At 47.7% G+C, this 26,182-nt stretch overlaps 1 protein-coding gene across 1 annotated transcript in view; it reads left to right on the forward strand.

The window, feature by feature from the left end:
- The first annotated feature begins 3,132 nt into the window (after positions 1-3,132).
- Positions 3,133-26,182, forward strand: part of ONECUT2 (one cut homeobox 2) — a 45,185-nt gene continuing 22,135 nt past the window's right edge. The window contains exon 1 of the mRNA XM_049901844.1: positions 3,133-4,360. Coding sequence (XP_049757801.1) covers positions 3,133-4,360 — 1,228 coding nt within the window. The remainder of the gene's footprint in view (positions 4,361-26,182) is intronic.

Genomic DNA, 26,182 nt, shown 5'->3' on the forward strand with positions numbered 1-26,182 from the left:
TGCAGAAAGAAACAGAAAAGATATTTCAGAGCATATTTGAAAATTTTATTAGTATTGATATTCTTAAAAATTTTCTGGAAGTAGAAAACAAATATTATTTTTCCTTTTTAGAAAGGTGAAAGGGCATTCAAGCCTAATTCCATGAAAACTAGGGTGCTGAGGAAGCAAGGACGTCCGCTTTCCTTTTCAATGGGTTTTGGGTCGAAACATAAAACCTGAAACCACCATGTGAAAAATCTGCCTTAATCTAGCCCAATGAAATTATACACAAAGAAGCCAATGCGATTTCACGATTTCCCTGAGATCGGCAATATTGATCGAGGCAAAGAGGAGGGACGGTGGGAGGAGGGAGGGAGGGAGGGAGGGAGGGAGGCAGCAAGAATATGCAACTCACCTTTCAACTCCCCAGCACGTGACTGCTCCCAGGGACACCGAAATGCAATCCCCAGGAGCAGATTTATCTTGAAATTTTTTATTTAAAAATGATTTAAATGAAAATTTATATACTTAAGGTGCTGTATGGAGGCGGTTGCCTAGCCGTTGTTCCAGCTCAGGGTCACCGGCCATTGCTGGAGCCTGAGGCCAGGGCAGCGCGGGCTGCATTTAGCCCTGGGGCACATCAGATGCCTTCTTCCCCAGCCCTGTTCCTCTCCTGCCCCAATTTCAGTCACCGAGCGCTCTTGGACCAACAGGAGTTTGCACTGCAGTGAACTTTTATTCAACTCGGCGTGTATTTCAAACATTAACTGGTTCAAATTATCCCAAGTGACCCGTCATCACATATAAGGCAAGGTGTGGGGAAAGGGGGGTAGGGTGGAAGGCAGCGGACAAAGGAAAAAAAGGCAGAAAACCAGGAAACTGAATTATTTTACCTGACTGGTGTTGTGACATTAAAGATGTGAGCGGCCAGAAGACTATGTCTAGCGAAGCTGGGGATCGGCCTTTTTCCTACCCAGAGCTTTGATGTCACAGAGAAGGAGCTATTTGAAAGAATAATCGGCAATGTTGTGGCCACAGCTCTGTAAAGTTGATCTAGGAATAATGTCACTGTACATTCATGCGACAGTATGGGGTATGTGGGAGTTTTTGCTGGAGGAGAGAGGAGGGCAGCTATAAAAGGTTACTGAGACTAAGGACTGTTTTCCAAATGAATTAAACCTTTCTGTAGCGCCAAGAAGGCACACACAGTATTCCAGACTGTGTCCTTGTTTCCTTATCAAGTTTTCTTTAACAGCTGGAAGTGGTTGGAGGGGGCTGTCTTAAGGAGACCCCCTGCTCTTCTTTTGACAGCTGATCAAAAGAAAATAGGTCACGCTTCTCAAACTTATGTCCACCCTGTCCTTAATTACTGTCTGTTTAAACAAAGGCAACATCTGCGCAACCTCAGCTAGCTTGAATCTTCGGAGGCAAACAGAGCGCAACCTGCTTTGGAAGAATCTGTTACTCTTCAGGCTTTCAATACCGCGTGTTGGCTTCTCTGGCTGTCCTCAATCACCCTTCCCCAACGCCCTCCTGCAGCCGCAGAAATTTCCAGCTCCCCACTCCTAATCTTCCCCCGCTCCACTCCCACTATCCAACCCGGGTTTGCCAAACAACGGAAATTCTAGGAGCACGAAGGAGCACTTTTTAAAGCGTCGGGTGGTGGCGAGCCTTTTTGAGTTCGCCAGGGCACTAGTCGTTTCAGAAACAGGGACTGAATATACAGATGTCAGCGGAGGCCCATGTCACCTACCCACAGCAGTAACCCCCGGCGTTATTCTCCGGGTATTGGAGAGAAGCGGTGTGTATGTGCGCGCGCGCGCGTGTGTGTGTGTGTGTGTGTGTGTACACGCGCGCGCGCGTTTCAGGGGATATATCCGCGAGCGTCGGCCCGGCTGTTCTGCATACTTCCTGCTCCCAGCAGAAGTTCGCTCTCACTGTTGGCACTAGCAATATCGCCCCCCTCCTCCCCCATCCGGTTCGATACTCTCTCGGTTTTTTCCAAGTCGCGGATGGGGCCAGCACTTGGTCACCTTGCATCGGCAGCTCCCGGAGTTCCAGGTTTGTTTTGCAATCTAGCGAGGCCCTTCTGAAGCCTCCTAACTGGGAGATTTATGGGCTCGCCGGATAATTAAATGATGTTATTGTGTTAACTTTGCAAGCACACCGCGGTCGGTAGGTTTCCTCCGCCGGCTGCGCTCGCAAGTGGCGCGGCCGCGGGAGCTCCACTCCCGCGTAGATTATGCACGCCCCAGTCTCCGGAATTTACCGTGCATTAGAATACATTAACGCCAACATATTAAAGGCTAAACTCCTTGCTCCTGGCTAAGGACGCTCGGGTCTTGGCTTGCTAGGGCACTGGGTTTGTTTTCACATCACCCAGAGGAGTCCTTTCCTCCCGGCTTCCAAGCCTCCAGGAAAGCTTTGGGGCGCGGCAAGGGGAACCAAAGCGATGCCCCTAGCCCCAGATCGCAGCTCCCCGGGAGGAAACAGCGCGTCATCTTGAACACAATCTCCCTTCCTGGCTCGCACACTCGCCTCTCTCTTTCACTGCCCTGCTCTCCCTCCCTCTTACTCCCTCCCTCTCCTTGACGTTTGATTCCAGTAGCAAAGGAGGAAAAAAAGGCACCGAGCCGTCAGCCAAACATGAAACGCGCGGCCCCGCCCTCAGGCAGCCATTGGCGGTCGTTTGCAGGAGGCCCGCCCCCCGAAGCAGGCGCGGCCATGGAGTGGCTGTTGGCGACGCCCATCGGGCGCGGCCCCGCCCCAGACCCGGGAGGGTAGGTTGGCTGCTCCGGCGAGCGGCAGAGCCCTTCTGGACAGCTCCAGCTCACCCAAACAGAAGACGTCGGCGCTGGAGCGGGCTCGGACATGGCGAGGCAGCGCGCCGGCCCGAGCGGCGGGGCCCGGTGATCCCTCCCTGCTCCTGCCCCCGCCCCTCTCCCGAACGCACCCCCCGTCCACCCCCTCCCCGCCCCCACCCGGGCGCGCCGCCCGCCTGCAGCCCAGGGCGCACACCGCACGCACGCGCCCCTGCACACACACCTCCCGCACTCGCGCCCTCCCGCTCCGCGGCCGAGCCAGCCACGCGCGCCTCGCCAGCCCGCCGGCAGTCCCCGCCGCCCCCGCCGCCCTCGGGCCCCGATGGACTGAATGAAGGCTGCCTACACCGCCTATCGATGCCTCACCAAAGACCTAGAAGGCTGCGCCATGAACCCGGAGCTGACAATGGAAAGTCTGAGCACTTTGCACGGGCCGGCCGGCGGCGGCAGCGGTGGGGGCGGCGGCGGGGGCGGCGGGGGCGGCGGCGGGGGCCCCGGCCATGAGCAGGAGCTGCTGGCCAGCCCCAGCCCCCACCACGCGGGTCGCGGCGCCGCCGGCTCGCTGCGGGGCCCGCCGCCGCCACCAACCGCGCACCAGGAGCTGGGGACCGCAGCGGCGGCGGCGGCGGCGGCGTCGCGCTCGGCCATGGTCACCAGCATGGCCTCGATCCTGGACGGCAGCGACTACCGGCCCGAGCTCTCCATTCCGCTGCACCACGCCATGAGCATGTCCTGCGACTCATCACCGCCGGGCATGGGCATGAGCAATACCTACACCACGCTGACGCCGCTGCAGCCGCTGCCGCCCATCTCCACAGTGTCGGACAAGTTCCACCACCCGCACCCGCACCACCATCCGCACCACCACCACCACCACCACCACCAGCGCCTGTCGGGCAACGTCAGCGGCAGCTTCACCCTAATGCGCGACGAGCGCGGGCTCCCGGCCATGAACAACCTCTACAGTCCCTACAAGGAGATGCCCGGCATGGGCCAGAGCCTGTCCCCGCTGGCCGCTACGCCGCTGGGCAACGGGCTGGGAGGCCTGCACAACGCGCAGCAGAGCCTTCCCAACTATGGGCCGCCAGGTCACGACAAAATGCTCAGCCCCAACTTCGAGGCTCACCACACTGCCATGCTGACCCGCGGCGAGCAACACCTGTCCCGCGGCCTGGGTACCCCGCCCGCGGCCATGATGTCGCACCTCAACGGCCTGCACCACCCGGGCCACGCTCAGTCCCACGGGCCAGTGCTGGCGCCCAGCCGCGAGCGGCCGCCCTCGTCCTCGTCCGGCTCGCAGGTGGCCACGTCGGGCCAGCTGGAAGAGATCAACACCAAGGAGGTGGCCCAGCGCATCACCGCCGAGCTGAAGCGCTACAGCATCCCGCAGGCCATCTTCGCGCAGAGGGTGCTGTGCCGGTCTCAGGGGACTCTCTCCGACCTGCTCCGGAACCCCAAACCGTGGAGTAAACTCAAATCTGGCAGGGAGACCTTTCGCAGGATGTGGAAGTGGCTGCAGGAGCCCGAGTTCCAGCGCATGTCCGCCTTACGCCTGGCAGGTAAGCCTGGCAGTCCCGGGCACGAGGCTGCTGGGGGGAGGGCTCCCGATGCTGGTGGCGGGGTCATAGCGCCCAGCCCCTTCTCTAGGTTCTGTCCGCCTCTCCTCTATATACTTCTTCTTTCTTCTTCTTTCCGTTTCCTCTTCTCTCTTTTCTTCTTACTTCTCTTCCTCCCTCCACGTCCCGAGCTTTCATTGACCGACCCCCTACTCATTTCACTTACCCTTTCCCCCAATGAGCCAACGTTTGCCTTCTCTTTCCGACCTTCCTCAGTAGTGGGAGGTGAAGTGGGGGTGCGCGTTGTCTGCTAGGAGCCCTCTTTCCAGGACTCAAGGAGATGGGGACTGCCTTTATTCTAAGCCCTGTGCACATGAACCTTTTTTTTTTTTTTTTAGCAATACAGTTTCGTTTTCCAGGCTCCTAAGTCTATATATGAAGACAGTTGAGGGGTTTTGCTCTTTAGAAGGGAAAAACACCGCTCCCGCTCTCCTACCCACCACCTCAGGCAAACTTCTTTGGTCACAGGCAGGAGCCATAGCCTCGCCCCGCACGGGAGTTGGCGGCTAGGACACAACAGCGCTCCCGAAGCCGGTCTCCGGCTTTGGATTGGAGCGGGGACTTTCTGCCCGGGCTTGACCGAAAGCGCGGGCTAGGGCTAGCGCTGGTGCTCCTGCCCACTCCGAGGCAAGGGCTCAAGGAGGAAGACTGGGACTGCCACCTTCACCGGCTTTGGGAGGACAGGGGAAGAGTAGAGAGTGGAGAGTGTCCAGCCTACTTCGCCGGCCGCCTTTGCCCGGCTCCCAGCATTTGCTAGGATTTGTCGAGGTTTGCTGGGACTCCGGGAGAGGTTAGGCGCTCGCGGAAGATGTGCCAAGAAATTAAGATGCAGGTTAGTTAATGCATCTCTGCCGCGGGCTGCAAGCTCCGCCTTTGCATTAAGCGGGCGCTGATTGTGCGAGTAGCGCGGCAGCGGGGAGGGCTGGGCTGCCGGCGGGAGGGGAGAGTAGACGCGCTGGTTACATTGTTCTGGAGCCAAGCTTGGCTCTTTGTGCCTCCTCTAGCGGCCGAGCCGCGAGGTACAGCCCTCTATTGTTCTTGGAGCACAGAAATCTCCTGTGTCGGCTGCGGGTGCTGGAGCAAGAGGGAAAGCAGCAGCAGTGGCTGCGACTGGCACGCAGTTGCGCGCTTTTATGCTCACAGACCCTGTGCAGCGCGCGTGGCGACTGCGCTGACCCCAGGACTCAGCCGCGGGCTCGGGGGCGAAGTGTCCATCCCCTCCCCCGCACCCCCCCACCTCGGAGGACACACAATACCCTACTGCAGGCCCATGGGTCGCTTCTTTGGGATTGGGGCAATCTTTCGAGATCGGTGGGCGATCTGGGGGAATTATTCGTGGTGGCAGTAATTCGCATAGACTTGATATGGGGGCACGCGGGTTCCGAGCAAGCCGCGTACAGTGCGCCTCCGGAGGGGCAACGTCAGGTTCCTACTCTGGCTCTCCCTGGCTGTCGTCGCACCGCCGAGTATGGCTGGTGGGATGCACACTAGGACGCTCTATGGGGCTGGGGCTGAGGCTGGGTCAGCTGTTTGGGGAGGGGGCGTTTCCGCTCTGACAGCCTGTGCCTTTGCCCGCTGTTGCAGGATTTCAATCTCCAGCCAGTAATCGCCCGCAATATTGATCCAAGAAGGTAAAAACAAAACAAAACCACTTTCCCCAAAGAGCTTCCCCGGAATCAGTGGGCTCTGAACACCTTTGTCTGGATTTGGAAATTTTCATTCTTTCTGCTTTAGCTTACTCTTCATCCTTTCCCTCCATTTTCTGATTTGCTCTTAGTTTTTGGCAAAGATTAAGCAATAAGTAGATGGAAAATAAACTGGGTGCCTACTGGTCATTCTGAACAATGGGTACCCCTTTGTCTTAGGCCCTCAGTAAAAGCCCCCAGCTCCCCCCCATCAGGGGACCTCTAGTACTGACTGGCTTCCTGGGTACAAGGGACCAAAAGGAACTTGGCAGCTGGTCTTGTGGGTACAGTTAAAGGGAAAATGACAGCTCTTCTACTTGGGCCCAACTCAGAGCGCTGCCGCCCCCTCATGCCTGTCCTGCAAAGGACAGAGCTTCTAAAAGCATGCCTTTTGCCTGTGTAGGTTTGAAAGTCATGTGGAAAGTAATGCTCTGCCTTTTAGAGCCTTCAGCCTTTACAACAGCCCCTGGTATTACCGGGAGGAGGAAGAGGGTGGCATCCCAGGTAGTCCCTTGGCAGGCCTCAGAGAGCTGGGCCCAAGCCTTGTTTCTATGAGCTCTGAAGCTGCCTTGGCAGGAGCAGGAAAGCCCCCTCCAGCCCCTCCAGGGAATGGGAAATTCCTGCTGAGAACCCCACTTTGCTCAAGCATTCAAATGTGTGTCTGTTTTATTATCCTGGGTTGAAAAGGGACAAGAGCTTTAGCCTTTTTATCTGGCCATTTTATCAGCAACTACAAGTGTGTTGAGTGGTTATTATTACATAGGAGGCTGTTCAGTTTGGGGTCAGTAGATCAGTCTTTTCAGATGCTGACGCAGAAGCTGGGCCTGGGAAGTAGGTATTATGTGCTCAGGAGCACTAGGGGACAGCAGCAAATGGAGAAGAAAAGCGGAGGCCTTCCCTTCCAGGAGTATCGATCGGAATCCCCACAAGGCAGGCTCTGAAGGCCCCTGCCCTTCGGCCCCAGGGGTTAAACAAGCCACCGGATCTGGATCTGCTGGGCCGCTCGTGGCTGACTCACATCCCCGAGCCCCCCGGATTCTGCCCAGACCCGTCTCCTTTGAACTTCCCTTTCTTGTCCCCATTTGGGCTCCTCTGAGTGCTTCCGGAGGCTCAGTCAGACAGGGGTTTGCCGCACCTCAGAACTAAGATGTCTGGTTTGGGTTAGCACCACAAACCTCTCTCCAAGTGAACTCCAACCCATCAGGACAAAAGTAGGTCCTTTCTCTCTTCCCTCACTGGGTCTCCACGGCTTTCCTTCCTGGCAGCTTCAGTGTGTCTACAGCCCAAGGTGGTATTTCAAACCTAAGGGAGAAACTCAAATGGCCTGGGCAGATGTTGCTGAAAATAGACTCCAGGTGCACCACTTAGATCTGAAAGGGTGGTGTGGGCAGGAAGTGGTTGCAAATGGGCCCAGTGTGGCCTCCTGGGCGGTCCCCTAAGCCGGCACCCCACACGGTAAGCAGTGACAAATTCCCACTGTTTGAGCACACTTTCAGGCTTTGAACCCAAGAGGCTTCTGAACCGAGCATGAGGGGTTACTGAGAGTACCTAGGCCAGAACCTGGATGGACGTCCCTGTGGAGGAAAATCGAATCCTTGGCGGCCAGGGTGGTCTCCAAGCAGGGAAGACAGAGCCGGGTCCCCTGCGGCCCCCCTTTCCTGCCAAGCCTCAGGTCTCCAGTGAGTCAGGAGTCCCGTGCCCAGGCGGCCTACCTCTATCCCCTTAGCACACAGACTCATGCCCTTGCCCAGGCAGCAGCTCCCAGCCACCAGTTTGGGCCCTTAACCAACCCGCCGAGATGTTGCCTGGACCACCTGGTGCCCATAGCCACGGCACTTGGCCGGGGCGGTCTGCAGCAGGTCCTGCCAGGTCACCCTGTGTGTGTGTGTGTGTGTGTGTCTCCTGCGGCGCTGAGGACGTCCTCGAGCTCCTGGGGCCGAAGAGCACCTCCGAGGGGCGGGATCGGGGACCTCTTTCGCAGCGCCCCAACCACTCCCTCCCTCAGCTTGGGCTTACAGCTCAGGGGCCAGCCCACCTGTCCCCCGCCGCTTAGTTCCCCATGCGAGCCTGAGAGGCAGAACGCAAGCCACGCCGGCACAGAGCAGGAGTTGTTTTCGCTTGATGGCTGGTCGGATTAATAATTGAAAAGCTTGGTACTGTCCTTGCTTCGACGAACCCCTGGCGCCTCCAGAACACCTTCCTATTACGCCTTCAGGTGGGCGGGAGCGGACCACGGAGGAGCAGAGCGGGAGCAGCCAGGCGCCCTAGAAGGGAGAGGCTGTGCATTTATTTTTATTCCAGGCTTTCCACCGTGTGGTTATGTCACTTTCTCAAACAAATGTGTATATGGAGGGAGATCGATGCTGATAATGTTTAGAAGATTAAAAGAGCATTAATGCTGGCAACAATAACGTAAACGTGTGGACCCAGATTTCATTGATCAGGAACCTGATCCGGCGCGTTTCCAGTAAGCCCGACGGCGCGCTCTTCCCAGCAGAGCCCTCGCCAGCGCCCCAGCTCCCTGTGCTCCCTTCGCTGCCCCAGCTCAGGTCCTAGCTTAAGTCCCAGGCAGCTCCTCCGTGTGGGGCCCCTGCCGGTCATTCCTCCCCGACGCTTCCTCCTCCGAGGGCTCCCTGCCATCTGCCGGGTCCCGGCGCTCCCTCCGCGCTCCCAGCTACCGGTCTCCGGGTGGCTCAGCTGCGAGTCTACCCAGTTAGTCTTCCTGGCCTCACCACCGCCCCCCCACCCCACCTCCACCCCCACCCCCATCCCCACCCTCACCCACCCCCACGCCCCCGCCGCCACCGTCCCGCACGCGGATGTGGTCCATCAGATCTCGGGGAAACCTCTCTTCAAAGCCCGCCCAGGAAAGCCCTGATGATTTCGAAATTCAGTCTCCGTCCAGTTCTAAGCTAACGATCAAGCCCAAGTTTGAAAATGACGTAGCTGGAGCCTCCGGCTAAGAGTGCCGCTTCCCGAACTGCGAATCCCTTCGGTGTCTGCCGTACTGGTACTGTAAGTCCCTCTCACAGAATTTCTACGCAGATGGATTAGTTGGACAATTAAAGGCGGCCCCACGAACAAAGAAGGGGATAGCCGGCTCTGCTGTGAGCTAATGGGCCAAGCAGGGAAGAATCTTGTTTCCTACCCTGGCTGGGGAGGAAAAGAAGGAAACCGAACTGAGGAGCATCCCCCTACCCCTTCCCACCAGCCGGAGAGAACTTTCTCCACTCCTGGTCTGCCAGGGACTCAGACCCAGCCCCGGTAGGGAGGGTCTCCTCTGAGAAGTCGGCATGGACTGGAAAGGAAAGAACTTTTAAGTTTTTCTTCCCACCTGTGGGGGACTCTACTGCCCTCTCCTGACCGCCAGCTCCCCCACTCCCCACCCCCCATGGTGGCTTGTTCCTCATAGAAGGAACCCTAAGGTGAATTTCAACTGGAAAGAATGAAATAGCTGCCCAGGAGTACAGGAGGGATGAGAGCTAAATTGCCCCGGGTTTTTTGAAGTTGTAATTCCTCTGGTCCGAGAAAGCTAAGGTTTTCTTTCAGGAAAAGGTTACCGTCTGGAAGGAAACAAGTGTTTTCTTTCTTTCTCCAAGAACAATGTGAAAAAGGAGGAAGGGAAGGGCAAAGAGAAAAAGAAATCTAGCATTCTTCTGCTTTAAGGTGTGGCCACCAATAAGCAGGTATTTCTCTCCCCCCCAGAGATGGGGCATCATTGTTCCACCAGCAGCCCTCCTTAAAGAAGGGTGCCTTGACTCCCGGCCTGGGCTCTGAGTTGAAACTTGCCCTCACCCTCTCCTAAAACCACGTAAGCTAGGTCAGGTGATCAGGTACAGAAACTCAAGAGTGTGGATAGTTTCCTTCCGGTCTGGAAGACAGCTGGCCCCCTCCCCACTGGCTCCTAGGCTCTGGGAGGGTGAGTGGGCCTTTGGAGGATGGGGTCTTAGACTCTTCCCGACCCCCATTTTAGAATCCTAAGAGAAGATGAATGCCTGGCAGATGATGGGTATGGGTAGAGGGTAAACCAATTCCCCCAGCTTCTCTGTGTCCCTCTGAGGACCTAGCAGCTGGCCCATTCTCCTCTTGAGAAAGGTCTGCCCATAGACAACAGGGTCCTGCACCAGTTTTAGTTTCCCAAGCTCCAGGCCTGAGCTCTGAAGGAAGAGGAGAGAACCTGTCTCTGCTGACGGCTACTAACCAAGACTTCGTTTCAGAGTCAACTCTTGATGTGGGTGAGAGCCCTCAGTTTTGCTTGCCTTTGCATACCTGTTTCTCAAGGAAGACCCACCAGAGGAAGAGGAGATCTCAGGAAGAAAGTACTGGGCCTCACCACCACACGAAACTACTGCCCTGACTGTGGTTGGCAGAGGCTGTCTTCACGAAAAGTGGTATCATGTAGGGGGATCCTTGGAGAAATGCAAACCTCAAAGGAGAAGCAGAGAGATTTAGTTTCTGGGTTCTTGCCAAAGGAAAGGAAGTAAGGAGGGAATAAACAGAAATTATGGCCTGGATAAGGAGTACTCAGGAGAGCGTAAGGATTCAGCACCCTGGGTCTCAAACCTCATCTTCAGACTCTTTGGACCATGCTCACCGCTGACCCTCTTAACCAGTTAACCAGTTGTCCCCCAGTTGACTCTGACTTATGGCGACCTCATGTGTGTCCGAGTAGAACTGTGCTCCATAGGGTTTTCGATGGCTTGTTTTTTGGAAGTAGATCGTCAGGCCTTTATTCCAAGGTGCCTCTGGGTGGAGTTGAACCTCCAATGTTTTTAGCAGCAGAGCACCTTAACTGTTTGCACCACCCAGGGACCCCCTGACCCTCTTAAAAAAAAAAAAAAACACTTCCCTTCAAGTTGATTCTGACTCATGACAGCACTATGTGTTGCAGAGTGGAGCTGCACTCCATAGGGTTTTAAAGGCTGTGATCTTTCGGAAGCAGATCTCCAGGCCTTTCTTCTGAGACACCTCTAAGTAGGTTTGAACTGCCAACCTGTCAATTAGTAGTCAAGTGTTTAAATGTGCCATCTAGGGACTCCTTGTGTTGTATGCCTTCAAGTCAATTCTGGCTCATAGCAGATAGAACTGCCCCATAGGGTTTCCTAGGCTATAATCTTTATGGGAACAGATTACCAGGTCTTTTCTCCCATGGAGCCACGGGTGGGTTTGAACCACTAACTTTTCAGTTAGCAGCCAAGCACTTAACCATTGTGCCACCAGGGGACTTCTTAACAACAACAACAAACAAAAAAAAAAACCAAACCCGTTGCCGTGGAGTTGATTCTGACTCATAGTGACCCTACAGAACATAGTAGAATTGTCCTTTAGGGTTTCCAAGGAGTGGCTGGTAGATTTGAACTGAGGACCTTTTGATTAGCAGTTGTAGCTCTTAACCACTGCACCACCAGGGAGTAACTCTTATTTTTCCTGACCTCGGGGCAAGTCACTTCCTCCAGGGGGACAACTTTTCTTGGTGGGAGAGTCCATTATCACGTACCTCATAAAATAATTTATGCTGTCAGATGTAGAGCCTGCTTGGGGTGGCTAGTCTCGTGGCCCCATCAGTCATCCAGTCTTTTCTCCCAACCAACTTCAGTGCCTTTGGAAAAGGCCTTTTTATTTCCAAGTCTCATTCAAGGCAGAACCTGGAAAATGGGCACAGTTTTCTGTAGGAGCAATTAGGGAGTAGGTAGGGAAGTTGATTGGGTAACCGGTCCATCGGATGCCTGGCATGGTAGAGATGGGTAGGGCTAGGAGGCAGGCTGTGGGCCATGTGGATATAAATACTCCCACTCTGGGAGCAGGATTCCTAGAAGCTATGGGCATTTGTTATGAAAAATGCCCAACACTACTCATCCCAGAGGGAAGGGAGGCTCTGCATTCCACTTTGGCGCCTCTCTCACCATTTGAGGACCCATTACTCTTCTACAGAAAGCAGACTTTGTTTGGGTTAGAAGCACACCTCCAATGTAATTTAATCAGCATTGGACTTTGGCTCCTGTAATCAAATATACATATACTTTCTCTTGCAGGAAGAAAAATAATTTCTCTGTAACTGGTATTGACTTGAAGTCATGTAATCTCTGGAAAGCATCACATTTTTAAAGGGAAAGGTAAAATTAAGGGGGAAAAGAATCCACAGTGTTAGTGGTTTGCCTTCTCATTGCTAAGAAGAGCCATTTACCACCTAAGGACAGAAAGAGCATTCCTAGAGCTCAAATACTCATGCTGCACCAATTGTCAATATTTTACTCCAGCTTCCTCAGTGCAGTCAGCTTGCCAGATTCATACAAATAGGAAACCAGGGTGACTGGCTGACCAGATCCCAGGAATCTAAGCTTCATTTTGATGTTGAGTAGACATCTTTGGAAGAATCTATTTAATATTCCATTTTTCTACCATCTTTGGAGAAGCCACAGATGGCAGCAGCTCTTTGAGTGCCAGCAGGATATGGGTGGTCAGCAAGCCCCTTCTTTAAGGGTGGCTGGTAGCTGTTGCCAGCTTGCTCCCTTTTCTACCCCCAAGACCTTGAGCACAAAGCTCTCTCCTAGAGTGTCCCCCTGGAGCAAGCTTGAACTCCCTATCCCCAGGGCAAGGCTCTGGGCTTTGCCTAAGTTGAGTCTGTTAGGGAATCTGTTGTAAACACAGATCCATTGATTTGCATTTGTCAGAGAGTAAAGTTAAACCAGTGAAATGAGAAGCCCTTACCCTTTTATGCAGGGCCAGGGAAACCTTTCATATTGATCCTATTGATCCAACCTTTCCCTTTAAGGAAACCACATAGTTAAAGACCCTCGTTCAATAGATTTACCCTTCGTGCTTGTGATATTCCTTTAAGTGTTCTCATCTAGGATAGCTGGGCATTAAGCCCACACTCCAAGCCAAACAAAAATGAAAAGGGAGTGGGAGGGGAGGGGTCAGGAGACAGAATTGTGGGAAGTGAAATTAAATCAAACTGAAATGTGTAATGACCGGGTTGGGGATGTTTTCCTCATTCTTCTGAGATGACATGCAGGGGTAAGGGCAAAGTAGGTGCCTTTAGCATTTTTTTTTTTCCACAAAAGAAAATCTGTTTATATGCATAGAGTTGCAGTATCTCAGGAACATCCTTTTCTTCAGTAAAATTATTTTCAATCAAGCCATTAGCTTGGTTCATTTCGGCTAGTTCACTTAAAAGCAGTGATACTTCCACAATAACAATTTTGGTTCATTTGTAGCAAATCAGGAATAGGATTGTTCCCACGAATGCAATACTTTGGAATCTGTAAATAAGCATGGACACCAGAATTGCTCAAGACGTTGTGTTTTCTGATGGAAATGGGTAGAAAAGAGCCCAAGAGTAAGATATAACTTTTCTTAAAGAGCAATAAAAACAAAAACGTTGCCATTGAGTTGATTCTGACTCATAGCGACCATATAGGCCAGAGTAGAACTGCCCCATAGGGTTTCCAAGGAGCGTCTGGTGGATTTGAACTGCCGACCTTTTGGTTAGCAGCCGAGTGCTTAACCACCATGCCACCAGGGCTCCGTAGGTGGAATAGGAATTGCTAAATATTGTGCAGTATCCCTCTTGCTTACAGATATGAAAATGTAAGTCCTCTTTGTCTCCAGAACTGTTGACCAAATCCATTTCATTTCTTCCTTGACCTTTTATGCTCTGTAAATAACATCCACTTGTGATTTTTTTCCAACATGGTACATGAGCTATTCCTAATTGGCTATCTCTTGGGTTGTTTTTGGACATTCATGTTTGTTTTATGTGATTGAAAAATATTAATGATTCCTTAGGTGAGCTAATGTATTTATCTGCTGAGTGAGTTCAAAGGGCAGAGTTCAGCTATGGTTCAGGCTAATTGAACAGGAAGCAGGGAGCTTTCCAGACTGTGCTGAACAAGGGACCAAAAAAAAGAAAGAAGAAAATCCCACTGCCTTCGAGTTGATTGTAAGGTTTCCAAGGCTCTGATATTTATGGAAACAGACCACCACATCTTTCTCCCATGGAGCAGCTGGTGAGTTCGAACCACTGAAGTTTTGGCTGACAGCCAAGACCTTTAACCACTGCACCACGAGGGCTCCTTGAACAAGGGACCAGTCCCTTAAAATATCATACTCAGCAAACACACAATTTCTCCACTCTCATCCTGGAATCTGATGTAAGAGGCTCAGATCAACTTGGATTGCCTGTTTAAAAATCCAAAGCCAAGCACAGCCACTGCAACAAAACCCTGGAGTCTCCCTCGGGGAAGAAGAGTTTTCTCATTGGCTAATTGCTTTATTGGTAGCACTGACCTGCAGAGCAGCTGCAGGGGCCTGGACGAAGGCTTAGGCCTTGGAATAATGTGCTCCATTAGAACGGGGCAAGGCATTTTTTTGTTTACTCAATTGGAGCTCCCCGCAAAGTGCCATTAACCCTGGCCCAACTGCGTGTGCTGCGAAAGCCAAAGGTCACGCCCGCCGCCCGTCAGGCTGGAGGAGCAGCCAGCTCTGCCCTGCTGGGAGGGAGGAGACATCCTGCTGGCATTGCCCCTCCCGAGGCTTGGCCCAGCCACAGAGCCCCCTCCAGAGATTTGACCAAAGCAGTCAGTTGCACAACTTGTTTACATTCCCTTATTGCTGAATCATGTTATTGATGATTAAACAATTTTGATCTGAGAACCATCAATCACAACCAGAAAGAAAACCCTTTCACCAGCCCTCTCTTTTTCCATTTATGTTCCCTTCACTGCTGTGCATTACAGTAAACAGAATTGTGTGAACGGTGCTTTTTGCGGGAATATAGTCTGGATGAGTGCTTGGATCAAGGGGAAGGCAGACCTGCATACATGACTGCGGGTTTGTTTGGCAGACGGAAGTTTGGAGGTGGAGCTGGGGAGGACAGTCAAGGCTTCCACCTCAAGTTAGAGTGCCACCTGCTGGGAGTTTTCTGACTGCAATAAACCCGGCACCTGTGACAAAGCCCATGGCCCTTACTTTACCCTGTTATTAGTATCTGTGTCCCCATACCGGACCCTCTGGACCACCCACCCATGCAAACACATCTTCCTGTACATTTCTTAAGGGGCTTTTTATTCTGCTCCTCTGGGGGCTCGAACCTCTGCCTCTTCTGATTTATTGCCAAGGAGAAATCAGCAGTTCTGCCACAATGGGTGAAGTGGTTCTCCTACCCAACACATTGAGGTAATAGTATCCTGCTTAATCAGAAGTGCTTGGGGGAGGAGGGGCAGAGAAAGAAAAAATATATATGTATCTGTGGGAGAGAAGAGAAATGGTTATGTGAACAAGAAAAATGATTCAGTTTATGGACCACTGAGGGCTGTGCCAACTATAAGATGCTCTACAGAAGTAAAATATTGTTCAAAGGAGCGGGGCGTGAACTAGTATCAGCCGGGAGCCCATCGGGAAAGAAATATGCCAAATCAGCAAGCCAGAGGTGGGCTCTGTGAAGCCCTCTGGGAAGAGAAAAAACTGAGCCAGCCGTTTTGCAATTGCAAAGAAGAGAGCCAACAAGCTAGACTTGGAGCCAAACTGTGGAACTGGCTGTAGCTCTGTGGGCGGCAGCTGTTTCCAGACTCACCTCACATCGATCCCAGCTTGCAGTCCCCGGAGGCCCGAACGCCTGCGGGGTGGGTGGCTGCCTCCAAAATCAGGCGCGGGGTTCAGCACCACGAACAGCGCCACGCAGCGCCGCCAGGGCTGCCTTCTGAGGGAGTTTCCAGCTCAGCCCGGAGAAGGGAGACCGGCCTTCTGTTGGGGACCCTGACCAGTAGACTTACGATCTCTAGACTTTGGCGCCTCAGACCGCTTAGGGCCTGAGATTTTCTTCTCGCGCCCAATGGCTCATTGAGTGGCTACATGAGGTCAGAGATAATAAAGGGAAAGGAGGTGGCAGCCGGTGAGAGGAGAAAAGATGCTAAACGACCTTTCCCTTCAAGAGGAAGAGCATTACCTCTGTTGCTACTGCCTGCTGCAGGCACTGCCTACCAGTCAACAGTGTATTTCAGATTTAGGGTTTCCTTTCAAGGTTTATTGTGTACACAAATGGATGCTTTGTTTCCCCACCTGCATATTCCTGGTTTTTGGAAACATGGTTTTCATGATATTAAATGATATTCTCACATTCTATCTGCCATCATGCCACAGGGAAAGCCAACTATGGGACATCACTGCCTCTGATATATTTGGAAATGGGGTTTGATTTTTTGAGTATCATCAGTGATGGGGCTGTCCTTGGAAATAATCTTGCCACGGCTGCTGCTCCTCCTACAAAGGGCAGGGGGTGTTGAGTCACTTCCTTTAGGCCACACAATGGAGTCTTATGGCCCTGGCCAGGGTAAGAGCTGACATGAGATGCTGACCCCTGACTTGGACCTTTTACAATCAGTTGTTCTGCTTTATTTGTGTTTTTATTTCAGAGAAAAGGGGCAGGTTGGTCCTTTTGGTCAATGGTTGGGCAAAACTCAAATCTCTTTGGGTTTCTACTGAAATGGCTCTTGCCTTTCCAAAGCTAATTAAAATGTAAAACTTTTACTTTATTTCAAGGAACTTTAATTTAGGCCTAATTTAGTGCTAAAGTGGTTCTCAGGGAAGTGGAGCATAGGACCAGACAAGTGTGCCCCCTTTAAAAGAAAGTCCAGGGTATGATAAATGACATTTTCTCCCCTGTGACAATTCCAAGTGGCTTTTGTGTGAAAGGAGGGAAAATCGAGCCAAAACAAAACAATTCTGGCAAAGTATTTGAACTCAATGTTGAAAAAAAAATTTTTTTTTTTTCTGTTTCTGAATGCCTAAAATTTTGCTCTAAAAATGAGCAGGAATATATCTGAATCAGAGCTAAGAACTGGTTTTAAATCTATTTGATAAGCACTGATTAAGGCACTTTCTTCCAGCCGTGTAATCTTTGAACTTCCAGACATGCATTTCGTGGTAGTTGTTGGGTTACACTATCAAAACCTTTTCCAGGAAAACATGGGTTTAATTGTAAGCATAGCCTTAAAAAAAAAAAAAGTCTATTTTATATGCATCATTGCATCTTATTAAAGTAAGGCTGTACACTCTGCAAGAGTTTGTACTGAATACATTTCCTTTCCAGTGGACCTCAGTGTGGTTTTGAAAAGATATCTGGACAAGTTTGCCACGTAAATAGGACCTTTTCTGTAGCCTTCTTTGACTCTAAATACTAAAAAAAAAGTGTGGAATAACATAAGTTTAGGCTTTTCTGATCCCAGTGCCAGAGTCCCAAGAGTAAAAGATTTAGAGAAACTCATTTTTGGATGATCATTTATATCCCAATGTATACCAAAGTTCACTTCAGTTCACGCACAAGACACAGGAGTGAATTCTTTATGGAAAAGGACACTCTCGATATCTGACCCCTCCCATCCTTTCCTTCCTTCTTCTAGAAAGGAAGAGATAGACTTCCTGTTGAAGGCTGGCCTTTTTCTGGGCCCCTGCCTCTCCTGCTTTCTCAGCATCCTATCATCTCCTCTACTTATCACCTTTTCCTCTCCATTGGCTTCTTCCCATCAGCACTTTTGTGCTCTAATCCCTTATCTTTAAAAAAAAAAAATGCCCCCCCAATGCCTATTCTAGCTTTTTCTTTTATGTGACACTGTTTCTGCCCATTGTACTCCCCCGTATTATTAGATGAGAAAAAAAAACTTCAGTGTTGGTACATCCCTTAGAGCTGTATTTCCTATTTCACGATATCAAGTGCTCATCAATGACATTTTCCTCCAAGGCTGAGATAATAGAATTGAGTGTGAATTTTAAAGGGAATCTCAAAGGGGAATTAAGTCTTATCTAAAGTTTCAGATTAACAGCAATGGGCAAGAGACGTGGAATGAGGGTCACTAGACACTAAAATCAGGACTCATTTTATCAGTTGGCTGTAGTCCTCCAAGGTAACCCCCTCCAATCAGGTGGTTCTCCTTGCTATTCTACTCACACAGTGTCCTCTTTGCCATGTCTGTATCTTTGCATACTCTCTGTCCCCCACCTGGAATGCCTTAACTCATCTGTCTCTCTCCAAATCCTCCCATTCTTCATGGCCACTTCAGATTCTTCTCCTTCTCTGAAATCTTTCCAGCCAACTCTAGTTCATTCTCTTCTCTCCCGTTCCAGACCTCTGGTTGCAATCATCCATACCAAACTATTTAACAGCTTCATAGCTCTGGTTTTACAATGCTCTCTAGATCCTTTCTGTATCTCCCTTCCCTATGGCTATAGAGGGGAGATACCATTTTTGTTGTGGTTGTTGTCGGTCATCTTTGTGCCTCCAGCGAACTCTGGTCCATGACTAAACCCATAGTAGACAGTCACTCTGGGGAGAATAGGTTGTGTATGTTTGTTTACACCTGACATTTTTTCCTAGCCTCTCCTCTTTAAAAGCAGTATTCTTTTCTGTATATGGTTTGGTCACTGACAAAAATATTTGTTTACATAATCAAAAATAGATTTCTGTATTAACCTGAAATGAGACATAAGCTTAATCTGTAGGCAGCAGCGCTCATGGGGGTGTAGTTAATAACAAAGGTTCTTCTGCTTCCATACAAAGCTGAACATGTTGCTGAAATCACATCAGCAAATCAGAAGGGCTGCTCCCCCCCTTTAAGACATTTTAATTATCAGTAAACTAAATTTGCATTTAAAAAGCCACTACTTGATATACTGCAAATTCTTAGATTGTTATTGACTTAAATTTACTTGTAAAGAAAAAAGCTAGAGATGAGCGCTTTCGTATTTTTTGGTTTATCCTCTTTTTCTTTCTCATGTTCGTATCTTTTGGCAAATGTACGTAAATAAAGTTATTTGAGATCTTTGATTTGCAATAGTTCAAAAAATTTCAGGAATGTACAAAATTCTTCCTACGCAGTACTGAAATAAGTAGTTAGGAGTGGGGGGAAGATGTTAACTAGTTTTTTTTCTCCATTGATTTTACTGGGTTTTTTAAGATTTCAGTGGATAAATCCTCCTTTGCCATTATAATATCCATATGGGGTGGATTGAGAACAGATTTTATTATTATCTCAACTTTAGTGGAAATCTTAAAATAAGATAATTTATTTGCAAATACTCCCTATGTGGAAATTACATACATATTGCTTTGCAATATTTTATCTTCTTTTGACATTCATATTATATGAGTAACAAGCTATGAAGATCAAGCATATAGGAATAGAATTGGGTGTTAAAATTAAAACATTCAGGACTCTTTTTCCTGATGCCTTTAATTGGATGCATTGCTGGGGTGCATGATAATTAGGTATTCACGGTAAGTAATAGACTTAAGTGTCGGTCATTTGTGTGCCGTGCATAGCCAAACCAAGTTTCCTTCAACACTGAGTTCGAGACAGAGTTGGACAGAACTGGAAGTGGTTCTGAAGCCTCTCTGAACGGCCTTAGACCTCCAACTAGGGGAGTTCTAGAGGCCATGTTCTTTTCTGACAGGGACACCCTAGCCTGGATGTGGCTGGCACCAAAGCCCACACGTTCTCCTACTTTCTTTTCTGGTGTGATTGGTGGCTCAGCCTCCTCCTCTGCTACCCTCCCAAAGGAATCAGGTGGGACCAGGAGGAGCTGGTACTGCTGGCCTCACTTCTTCCTGACCGGTTCTCCATCTAGAACCTGGGACTCAGACTTCCATAGGCAGATAGCAGATCTTCTCTACTAGATCATAGCCGGTAGGGACCCTGGGCTTTGCTCGCCTTCACCTTCCCTTTAGCCCTAGCGCAGAGCATAGCACATCACCACCTGTTGCCATTGAGTCAATTTCCACCCATAGCGACCCTATAAGACAGAGTAGAACCGCCCCATTGAGTTTCCAAGGAGTGGCTGGTAGATGTGAACTGCTAAGCTTTTGGTTAGCAGCCAAGCTCTTAATGACTATGCCACCAGGGTTCTGCATAACACATAGTAACTAGTAAAAACAAAAACAGAAATAGCTGCCATTTAGCCAGTTCTGACTCCTGGTGAACATACAGTTGGCACTCAATGCAAGTTGTTGCTGTTAGGTGCTGTCAAGTCAAGTTTTGACTCATAGCAACCCTGTAGGACAGAGTAGAACTGCCCCAAAGGGTTTCCTAGGAGGAGCCCTGGTGGCGCAGTGGTTAAACATTTGGCTGCTAACCTCAAAGGTTGGCCGCTCTCCTCAGGAGAAAGAAGTGGAAAATCTTTCATAAACCTTGGTTTTTTTTAATCTTTATGGAAGCAGATCACCAAATTTTTCTCCCTTGGAGCCTCTGGGTATGTTAGAACTGCCAACCTTTTGGTCTACAGCCAAGTACTTAACCATTGTGCCATCAGCTCTTGTGTCCTTAAAGAAGCCATGAACAGCCTGATGGACTTCCAGCCCCACCAGATGATTGCATGTAGCTTGACGTGTATTTTAAAATAAGGTTTCACTTTAAAATTCCTATTTTTTTTTAACTGAAATAGCCACCAAACACCTGAGGAATGGGAGTCCAAGCCTGTTGCCTACAGAAATTGTTAACCAATTCAAATCTCATTACTCTGTGTCTATGAAATCCAAACAATGCAATCAATTTGCTTAGGGTTTGACAACGAATATAGAAGCAATTTGGAAGTGATGTCAAAAAAATTCAAAATGTTTACTCATTTGTGACTCTAACAATGTACAAGCTTTTGTTGTTCCTTTTTTTTTTTTTTTTTGAACCTCAGGTTCTACATCTGGGTCTTTTTTTTTTTTTTAATTATAAGCAGGGTTAAAAATACTTAACAGTTTTGTCTTGACACCTAATGTGAATGTTAAGGCTTGCCTTCCATTAATGAATGTGCCCCAGATAATGTGCTTATTTGCATCTTCCTTCTTCTCTCCCTGTCACCTAATGGTCTGTTACACAGAGGGCTACTGGAGCTGATTTATATGGATCTCAGTTGCTCGCATTTGTGCATACTTAATTCAGAGAGGTGATCACACTGATTTCCAAGCCGTACTTTTCAAGAGATTATAGTAACACAGATATCTAAGCTGCTCTAACTACATTGTCTGGAAAGGAAAACATTTTAATCCTTTAGAAGCAATTTTGATGGACATTTCATTGTGTTCCATGTTGCTTACATAATTAAATTTCCTTCACATTGAAGTCTGTTTAAAATTAAATTGAGAAATATTTTTGAGTTCCACTGAGCAGATAACTTTGTTTAGCTGGATTTGTTCTGCGTACATATGAAATGGCATCCTATGAATCAATATGCATTGCTTAGACTTCCCATGGATGTGAAGAAATGACACCCTTTGTAGGCAGATATGTTGTTGTTATGTGCCGTTGAGTGGATTCCCACTCATAACATCCCTATAGAACAGAGTAGAACTTCCCAATAGGGTTTCCTAGGCTGTAATCTGTATGGGAGGAGATCGCCAGGTCTTTTCTTCTGTGGAGCAGCTGGTGGGTTCGGTTATCAGCTAGGTGCTTAACCATTGCACCATCAGAGCTCCTTACCAAGTTGTCCCTGGTTACTAAACTTGTTTACTCTGTAATTCCAAAAAATCTTTGTGTTTATGCGTGCACATGAGCAGGCTGAGATATTCAGATACTTAGCATTGTGAACAAAATTTGTAACTGCTTTCACGGATTAGCTAGAGTTCTGGGACTCCTATTTACAAACTCACAGTGCAGCTCAGGGCAGCTAGCTTCTGTAGGGCATGCAGAAGTCTTATTTGCATAGCCAGTTCCAGGTTGGGCTTGAAGGCAACAAATAGGAGGAGTTGCCTGAGAATTCATTCTCTAATGAAAAGGTATAATTCCCAGTGTTTTGAGTCTTTGGAAGCAAGATGCAAGAGCAAGGCCTTATCTCTCAGCCCTACCCACCCTGCTACTCAGGATAAGGAAAAGAGACCCTCTTCATCTTTTATCCTGAGTCTGCTTGAAACTTGAGGCACTTACTGATGAAGATCAAAGCGCACAGCCTTCAGTATGGATTGCACTTCAACACAAAGAAAACAAAAATCCTTACAGCTGAATCAATAATCAACATCATGATAAATGGAGAAAACATTGAAGTTGTTAAGGATTTCATTTTACTCAGATCAACAGTCAACGTCCATGGAAGCAGCAGTCAAGAAATCAAACAATGCATTGCATTGAGCAAATCTGCTGCAAGAGACCTCTTTAAAGTGTTAAAAAGCAAAGATGTCACTTTGATGACAGAAGTGTGCCTGACCCAGACCATGGTATCTTCAATCACCTCATACACATGTGAAAGCTGGACAATGAATAAGAAGATTGGAGAATTGATGCATTTGAATTATGGTGTTGGTGAAAAATATTGAATATACCACAGACTGCCAGAAGAATGAACAAACCTGTCCTGGAAGAAGTACAGCCAGAATTCTCCTTAGAAGCAAGGATGGCAAGCTTTGTCTCATATATTTTGGACATGTTATCAGCAGGGGCCAATCCCTGGAGAAGAACATTATACTTGGTAGAGTAGAGGATCAGTGAAAAGGGGAAGGCCCTCAAAGAAATGGATTGACACCATGGCTGCTGCAATAAGCTCAACCATACCTACTGGCACAGGACCAGGCTGCATTTTGTCCTGTTATACATAGGGTAACTATGAGTTGGAACAACAACAACTTGATACAGCCATTCCATGATACTCTATGGAAAGGGAATCTATGGTACTAGAGCTGTAATTGGAGTTTTGTCAGTCCATAGACATAGCTTTCATATTAAAAAAAAAAAAAAAATTTTTTTAAGAACTACTTTTTGCATATTTTTAGTTAGTCTTTGAGCATTTCAAAATTCATTAGAATATTCAAGGTCTGTGGAGGTCTTTAAGATTTATCTTCTTTATTTCTGTGCCTCAAATAATAGTAGATACATTATAAGGTTAATGTAAGGCTTAAATGAGCTAATGCATGTAGATGGTTAGAATGACTGGTACATAGTGAGTGACTTGATCATTCAGCTGCTGTGACTGTCATTATTATTATTATTAATTGATTAATATTGCATTTGTAACTTCTCTGTGTATTAGCAGGAGATGTGACCTGAGTAACTAGCTCTTCCATAGTTTTGATCTCTTAAGGGTATTGCTTGGCAGGAAAGAAAGCAAATAACCCAAATAAGAAATAAGATGGGCAATATCACAACAGGCTCAACTGAAATTAAAAGAATCATAACAGAATACTATGAAAAATTGTACTCTAACAAATTTGAAAACCTAGAGAAAATGGAAAAATTCCTAAAAACACACTACCTACCTAAACTAACACAAACAGAGGTAGAACAACTAAATAAACCTATAACAAAAGAAGAGATTGAAAAGGTAATTAAAAAACTCCCAGCACAAAAAAGCCCAGGCCCTGACAGTTTCACTGGAGAATTTTACTGATCTTTCAGAGAAAAGTTAACACCACTACCACTAAAGGTATTTCAGAGCATAGAAAAGGATGGAATACTCACAAACTCATTCTATGAAACCAGTATAACCCTGATACCAAAACCAAGTAAAGACTCCACACACACACACACAAACACACACACGGAAATTACAGACCAGTATCTGTCATGAATATAGATGCAAAAATCCTCAAAATTCTAGCTGATAGAATTCAACAACATACTAAAAAAATAATTCACCATGACCAAGTGGGGTTCATAACAGATATGCAGGGATGATTCAACATTTGAAAAACAATCAATGTAATCCATCACATAAATAAAACAAAACACAAGAACCACACGGTCTTATCAATCAATGCAGAAAAGGCATTTGACAAAGTTCAACATGCATTCATGATAAAAAACTCTCAGCAAAATGGGAATAGGAGGAAAATTCCTCAACATAATAAAGGACATTTATACAAGCCGATAGCCAATATCATCCTAAATGGAGAGAGTCTGAAAGCATTCCCCTTGAGAATGGGAACAAAACAAGCATACCTATTATCACCAGTCTTATTCAACATTGTGCTGGAGGCCCTAGCCAGATCAATTAGGCTAGAGAAAAAATAAAGGGCATCCAGATTGGTGAGGAAGAAGTAAAGGTATCTCTATTTGCAGATGACATGATCTTATACACAAAAAACCCAAAAGAATCCACAAGAAAACTACTGGAACTAATAGAAGATTTCAGCAAAGTACCCGAATACAAGATAAAGATACAAAAATCAGTTGGATTCCTCAACACCAACAAAGAGAACGTTGAAGAGGAAATCACAAAATAAATACCATTTACAGTAGCCCCCAAGAAGACAAAATACTTAGGAATAAATCTGACCAGAGATGCAGAAGACCTATACAAAGAAAACTATAAGACACTACTGCAATAAACCAAAAGAGACCTACGTAAGTGGAAAACATACCTTGCTCGTGGATAGGAAGACTCAACATTGTGAAAATGTCTATTCTACCAAAAGCGATCTACAGGTACAGTGCAATCCTGATCCAAATTCCAATGACAGTTTTTAATGAGATGGAGAAACAAATCACCAACTTCATATGGAAAGGGAAGAGACCCCGGATAAGTAAAGCATTACTGAAGAAGAAAACAAAATGCGAGGCCTCACATTACCTGATTTTAGAACCTATTATACCGCCATGGTAGAACAGCCTAGTGCTGGCACAACGACAGATACATAGACCAATGGAACAGAATTGAGAACCCAGATGTAAATTCATCAAAAGGCCCAAAGTCCATTAATTGGGGAAAAGACAGTCTCTTTAACAAATGGCACAGACAGAACTGGATATCCATCTGCAAAAAAAATGAAACAAGACCATACCTCACAACATGCACAAAAACTAACTCAAAATGGATCAAAGGTGTAAATATAAAATCTAAAACAATAAAAGTCATGAAAGAAAAGATAGTGACAATGCTAGGAGCCCTAATGCATGGCATAAACAGAATACAAAACATTGCTAACAATGCACAAACACCAGAAGAGAAACTAGATAACTGGGAGCTCCTAAAAATCAAACACCTATGCTCATCAAAAGACTTCATCAAAAGAATAAAAAGACAACCTACAGACTGGGAAAAAAATTTTGGATACAACAAATCTGATCAGCGTCTAATCTCTAAAATCTACATGGTACTCCAAAACCTCAACAACAAAAAGATAAATAACCCAATTGAAAAACGGGCAAAGGATATGAACAGGCACTTCACTAAAGAAGACATTCGAGAAGCTAACAGATACATGAGAAAATGCTCACAATTATTAGCCATTACAGAAATGCAAATCAGAACTACAATGAGATACCATCTCACCCCAACAAAGCTAGCACTAATCAAAATAAATAAATAAATGTTGGAGAGGCTGTGGAGAGACTGTAACACTTATACGCTGCTGGTGGGTATACAAAATGGTACAACCACTTTGGAAATTGATTTGGCACCTCCTTTTAAAAAGCTAGAAATAGACCTACCATACAATCAGCAATCCCATACTCCTTGGACTATATCCTAGAGAAATAAGAGCCATCACACGAATAGATATATGCACACCCATGTTCATTGCAGTATTGTTCACAATAGCAAAAAGATAGAAACAACCTAGGTGCCCATCAACGGATGAATGGACAAACAAATTATGGTATATTCACACAGTGGAATACTATGCAACAATAAAGTACAACCATGAATCCGTGAAATATCTCATAACATGGATGAATCTGGAAGGCATTATGCTGAGTGAAATAAGTCACAAAAGGACAAATATTGTATGAGACCACTATTATAAGAACTCAAGAAAATGTTTAAACACAGAAGAAAACATTCTTTGATGGTTACGAGGGTGGGGAGGGAGGGAGAGGGGTGTTCTCTAACCAGGTAGTAGACAAGAATTATCTTAGGTGAAGGGAAGGACAACACACAACACAGGGAAAGTCAGCACAACGGGACTAAACCAAAAGCTAAGAAGTTTCCTGAATACAACCAAACACTTCAAGGGACAGAGTAGCAGGGGTGGGGATCTGGGACCATGGTTTCAGGGGACACCTAGGTCAATTGGCATAACAAAGTTTATTAAGAAAATGTTCTGCATCCCACTTTGGTGAGTGGCGTCTGGGGTCTTAAAAGCTAGCGAGTGGCCATCTAAGGTGAGTCGATT

This window comes from Elephas maximus, chromosome 11 (genome assembly GCF_024166365.1).
Source record: "Elephas maximus indicus isolate mEleMax1 chromosome 11, mEleMax1 primary haplotype, whole genome shotgun sequence".
NCBI lineage: Eukaryota > Metazoa > Chordata > Mammalia > Proboscidea > Elephantidae > Elephas > Elephas maximus.